At 33.8% G+C, this 6,380-nt stretch overlaps 1 protein-coding gene across 2 annotated transcripts in view; it reads left to right on the top strand.

Annotated features, from left to right (window-relative positions):
• LOC115232920 (muscle LIM protein Mlp84B-like) overlaps positions 1–6,380 on the top strand; it is a 24,395-nt gene that overhangs the window by 12,344 nt on the left and 5,671 nt on the right. The window contains exons 2-5 of one of the 2 annotated variants that reach the window (XM_029803088.1): positions 494–623; positions 3,571–3,667; positions 4,619–4,715; positions 5,408–5,492. In XM_029803088.1, the coding sequence (XP_029658948.1) occupies positions 496–623; positions 3,571–3,667; positions 4,619–4,715; positions 5,408–5,492 (407 nt within the window). In that variant the 5' untranslated portion in view covers positions 494–495. The remainder of the gene's footprint in view (positions 1–493; positions 624–3,570; positions 3,668–4,618; positions 4,716–5,407; positions 5,493–6,380) is intronic. The other variant, XM_029803089.1, reaches the window with a different exon arrangement.

The following is a 6,380-nucleotide window of genomic DNA, read 5'->3' as shown; positions in this document are numbered from 1 at the left end:
AAAAAGCTTTAAAAAAAAAAAAAAAAAAAAAAAAAAAGAATTCAGATCTGAATTCTTTGAGAATGTTACACTACTTCGATCTTTAAAATATTTCACTAGAATTGTTTGAGATCAAGTCTCAATTAATTATTCCACAAAATTTACTTCTTATATTATAATTATTTACATTATACCAAATACCTCACGTGTGAACCATCAATTTCACTTCTCAACGGTCATCCCTCTATCTGTTATGTTCGTGTTTTCGATAGCTTTCCCGTTCGATGCTTAAATATTGAATTATGGGATTCAAAGGTAAAACGAACTAGCGTCAGTGAATGTTATTACAATATTAATATTAATAGATCAAAAGAGATGCTACTTTGTAAAAATTTCATTGCATATATATGAATATAAGAAATTAGATGAATTGTAATTGGTTTTACCTCTGAATCCTACGATATATATACGCAAACTTCGTTGATTGACGGATTTTAACACGTGGACTTTTTAGGGATGAACTTTCGCGGGGTTCGAACGCCATTCTCGAGCCGCGGGCTATCGCGAAGGCACCTGAGGGAGAGGGATGTCCTCGCTGCGGAGGGTATGTCTATGCCGCCGAACAAATGTTGGCCCGAGGAAGGGTGAGTATTTCAAAGGACGTACGTGGCCCGTATTTAACACTAAATGCAAAGTTAGACACATCGAAGAGAACAATTGCACACAATTAAAAAATAATTCATAAATGATATATATATATTTTTATCAATCATTGCATTATTCTTTTGGTATCAAAGTAAACTCTTCAAAGGATCTAGTAACGTGATCGTAATCATACTGCATTTAGAGTTAAACGCATAATGATAAATCTCTCGCGTCAGCTTGGTGCTTCGACCGATCGTTCGCTCGCGTATTTAAAAAAATGAAGGATCTTACTCAGACATTAACTAAATATATAATTTACTCAATTAGTCTTTTTGAAATCCTTTCGATATAAAATACTATTAAGCTTCTACCTACAGAGAGATACTCTCTTAAATTGAATCAGTGAAAATATCATTGATTAAAGCGACATAAGATTTTACCAAAGTGAAAATACATTTTATTTCTTTATTTTATGTCCCAGTAATTATAAAATGCAGTAAAATTTCAGTGAAAAATTAAATAGTAATAATTGTACATATTTGCAAGATGTAGCTATTTATTATGGATTGCTATTTTCTAAGAGAAGCTTTATACATATATTTGGAATGGAATATATATAACTAGTACATTCAAATTTAGAATTATATACGTATTACACTTTCTTACTCTTAAGATGTGATAAACAAAAAATCTGAACAAGACTCTTGACTAAAAAACTTGGATATTTCTTTAACAAAAATATTGATATAAATTTATCTAATATAATATTATAATATATAAGAGACGCACTTTAAAATATCATTTATTGAAACAGTGATTTTTTCAAAGGGATTTTACTGATTTGCAATGCATGCATATACTTGTAACTGAGATTAGTCATCATTAGTGACTACTCATTGATTTTCAGTGGTAATACTGATTTAATTTAAAAGTGTAGTTCGTGGAAAGTGTCGTAAGTAACTTTCAAGATACTCTATATATTGGTTTTACAGAGCGCAAATATTCTAGATTTAGAATAATGAGTGGTACACGCGGTTGGAAAATATTTTCTCAGAAACTTTTAACTCGGAAACACAAAGTTGCAAGAATCAAATCCACGATTTTTTTTTTTTTTTTTTTTTTTTTTTTTAATGTTTTCAGCCGATTTTACATCCAGTTTTAGATTGGCAGACGGGAGTGCCAAAAATAATCCTCCATATATTCGACTCGAGTCGCGACCTTATTATTCTAGGTACGCGATATCTATGAGTGGGCCGGCCTCGAATCTGGACCGCGAATATTTCCGCGGGTGAAGGCGGCCCGCGGGGGTAACGCGCGAAGCGATTTAGCACACGGGGCAATAATAATCGGCTGCTGACGCGGCGACAGACAGATTGACGCAATCGGCGTCCTCTCCGAAAATCGCGCTTACTCACGCGTATTTCGGAAAATCTGGACGGAACCGCGCCGCGGTAAAAACGCGCCGCCCGGTTACAAAATACCCGCGGCTTTTGCCGCGCGTCTAAATTCGGCGCGCGACGATGAGCTGTGATGGGCCGCGTCTCACGCGTTCCCGTAATCTTATCCAATTTTTATTTCATAATAATGTGAGGAAAAAAAATAGCAACGGACGGGAAGAGAAAGAGAGAGAGAGAGAGAGAGGGAGAGGACGAGGGTGTAGAGAAGAGCGAGAGGAGAGAGGAAGGAGAAGGAGAGGAGAGCTTGTCTCTCCCCTTGATGCTGAGCCCGGTAACTTTCTTGGTGGTTTCGTCAGAGAACGTCTTTGGCGACGCACCAACTGGCCGGCCAATCTTAGTCGGCCCGATAGCCAGCGATAAAATGGCTCGCTACCAGAAGGAGCGCCGCTCAGAAACCAGAGAAACGGAGGCTAATTGCCCGGCCGACAATCTGGTCCGGCGATAATTCGCGCGCGAAAACGGCGGCGATCCATATCCCTCGTCGTTCATGACTCATCGGCATATCGTTGAGATCGTTTCTTCACGCAAGAGAATTCGATTACATAATTCTTATTAGCCTCTCTCCTTGGATAAAAAAGCACACCATTATATAATTGGAACGGAAAGTTAAGGATCGCATGGAATATCGCAGTAAATTGTTCTCAAAAGATAGATACGGGTATAAGATAGTGCATTTATGATAATATTTAGATATTAAAGTGATCAAAAAAAAAAAAAAAAATTATAATTGTTACATAATAAGAGATGCAAACATTTTGATCCGAATTATCTGTGAATAAAATTTATGAAAATATTTAGATATTAAAGTGAAAAAAAAAAAAAAAAAAATTATAATTGTTACATAATAAGAGATGCAAACATTTTGATCCGAATTATCTGTGAATAAAAATTTATATTACATTTCAAACATATATCTTAAATTAAATTAATCAAATTTTTAATTTAACTGATTCGATTTATTAGAAAATATATGTTGCGTTTCCGTATTATATATTAAACAATTATTAGAGTATTATTATTAATAAGATTGATATTAATATACAAAAAAGATTGCATTCGAGAATCACTATTACTAAAACAAACACGCCTATGTGTGTGTGATTCTCTTTCATATCACAATAAATGTAATATTTATATAATTGGAATAATATATATATCCTACTAATTTTGTAAAATTTATAGATCGATCATTTATTATTTCGGACATATTATTCACATCTATATCATATTGTTTCCGATGAGACAAACAATGAATCTTGTATCAGGATGCGGATGCATATCCTCTAATTTGAAATCTTTGATCTCTGATATCGAGGATATCGAGAAAAGGAGATAAATTAAACTTAAGACATTCTAAGAATCAAAATTTTTCAAAATCAAAAAGATATACCCGGTGATTCGTCGCGGCACCAAGAGCAGTATCGACGATAAGCGTGTCGTCGTATTCTACTAAATCGCCGTTTTTGGTCAATCCTCGTTCTTGTGATAGGTTTACCATAAAATGTGCTTCAAGTGCAAAACGTGTCGTCGAAGTCTGGATTCGACGCTTCATTGCGATGGTCCCGATCGCGAGATATACTGTCGAGGTATCTTTCATCTAAAATATCTAAATAATCCCCTTTACGGCTTCCGCTAGTCCTTGATTCTCTTTCGATATGTTGCACAGACATCCGTACTGACAGTTCTCTGTGTTCTGATATACGTTGAACGTTTACTATCTGGAACGTATTTATTTATCTCTGTCTCTGTTTATCTCCTCGTCTGTTTCCGTTCTGACTCGTTCGTTCTTTGTTATTGTCGCCCACTAAAACCGATTTGTGAATTCTTCCCATGCCGCCAGGAGACAGCCCCCGAACATACAAGGGCTGCAGAAGAAGGATCGTCAATTATTTTGCTACTTCTTGTCTCATCAACGTTGTTATGTAGACACGCGAATATCTATTTGTCCGCTCTACGTCGCGAATTTTTATAATTATGATTGATAGACTAGAGCATATTCCAGAGAGAATAACTGCGCTGCAGGAAATAATAGATATTAAAGACCAAAATACGAAAATGCCATTTGTTTCAGTGTCATAATAATACTTAATTTTCGAGTAAAAAATTAATAAAATTAAAATTCTAGAAATATTTAAAATTAAAGTAAGTTAAATACGCTAAAAATAGATAAAGAAAGTTTTATTTTAATGAAATTTTAATTTAAGGATTAATATGTATATTGAATGTAATTGAAAATTATGAAGAAAGATAGAATTTTACGTTTTTCAACTTTCACAAATTTTATGAAAATATAATGATTGTAGTAATATATAAATATTATAAAGTCTAAAAATAAATAAAAATTTACGAAGCACTATCCGTCGCTATTGTCGTGAATTTGGAAATTAATCTTGGCGGACTCCAAGAAGCGCTTTTAATGTCTGCGCTTCTGAAAGATTTCGATTAATAAAAAAAAAAAAAAAACGATATTATATAAAAACATTTTTGCCTCTTCCTGAAATTTTTAGTGACTAACCCACCCTTTGTGTTTCGTGCAGCAATGGCACAGGGAATGCTTTAAGTGTGCCAACTGCTTCAAAAGATTAGATTCCGTCAACTGCTGCGAAGGTCCTGATAAGGACATCTATTGCAAAGGTGAGGATACGGTATGATCGTATGCGCGAAAATATAATGTACAAAATATGCAACGCAATATAACATCAATTTATAGTCTGACATAAATAATTTATAATCTAATTTATGATTAAACTGTTATGCAAATATTTTTAAATCATAAATGTGAAAATATTGCGCAATGTGCATTTCTTTAGTATAAATATTTATAAAATATTGATTACTATGTAAATAATTCGAAAATCAAATTTGTAGCACTCAAAAATAAACTTTTATTTGCGCAATGTGTGCCCCAAAGTACTAGTAAAGAAACTGATTAATTCCTAAATGTTGACAATTAAAAAATTCAAGAACATTATTTTTTTCAAATATATTTAAAAAAATATTAAATGAGACGCGTTAAAACATCTTATAAAGAGATAATTTTAATAGATGTATAATATCTCTACCTGTAAAAAAATATTTTCTGGAAACTCTAGAATTCTTCTACCCACAAATATATACAATTAAAGCTTTATTAATATTCGAATTAAAGCTTCAATATTTTGCACTATATTTTAATATTCCAATAAAAGATAAAAATTGTAATAACGTAGACCAGAATCTCTGGATAAGATCGCATCAGCATATCTGTACGATTATATCTTCGTCGCAGACTATCATCACGAGATAACGTTAGGCGACGTGAAACCTTTAATCGATATTGTCTACAGTATGCTACGGAAAGAGATTCGGACCGAAGGGTTATGGCTATGGCCAGGGTGGCGGCGCCCTGCAGAGCGACTGCTATGCCAATGGGTGGGTTTTCAGAGTCGGGACTGAGACGGGAAGCACGCGAGAGAAAGAAATCCCGCCTCGGCTTCTACACTTTCACTATATATGATGCGCTTGTCTGCTTAACAGCTTGCTATCCGAAGAAATTCGGTCCGCGGGGTGTCGGCCACGCCGGGATTATGTGGAACGGGCTGCAGTGCGATATTGAGGACGAGGGGTACGCGCCCCCCTTAATTATGCCATCTCGATTATTTCGCGCGCGTAAACAGGATGCCCGGAGCGCGCGAGTAGTGGCAACTTCACCTTTGAGCAATTTAGTGCCGACTTTGTGTTAGCGAAAAATTCATCAGGCTTATTCTTGGCGTTTGCATTTTTATTTGTCCTGTGAAACGAGTCAATTATTGTAATTCAAAGCATTTAAAATTGACTAAACAAATGTTCTATATTTATGGCATCTCTCTCTAAATGAATAATAGAATAATATGTTGGCTATTCTTGCCCCGAGGCATTTTTCATATGAGAATAAGAAATATTCTAAAGCAAAGTATAATGTTCGTTAATTATTAAAAATAAATTAAATTTCAAAAGCGAATACTCTTAATAACGCAGTATTATTTCCGTTATTGGGTAGATACCAAGGAATTTTGCAGCAGATATTAATTTAAAATAAATTTTACAATTAAGGATATGAAAAATGAAGATTTTAACTTAATTTGTTTAACGATTTGTACGATTTCTTCCGAATAGTTAATCATATTTTTGCAAATATAATTATATATGGGGCTTACATTCTGGTCGATAAAAGATCTTTTTATTATTTTCTCATATTGCAAAATTTGCCTTAAATTCACAGAAATCATTTTTTTGTAATAAAAATAAAATATTAAATATAATTTATATATTTAATAATAA

Source organism: Formica exsecta, unplaced genomic scaffold (assembly GCF_003651465.1).
Source record: "Formica exsecta isolate Colony F162 unplaced genomic scaffold, ASM365146v1 scaffold1510, whole genome shotgun sequence".
NCBI lineage: Eukaryota > Metazoa > Arthropoda > Insecta > Hymenoptera > Formicidae > Formica > Formica exsecta.
Note: the sequence above shows the minus strand (reverse complement) of the source record. Positions and strands in the feature narration are given on the sequence as shown.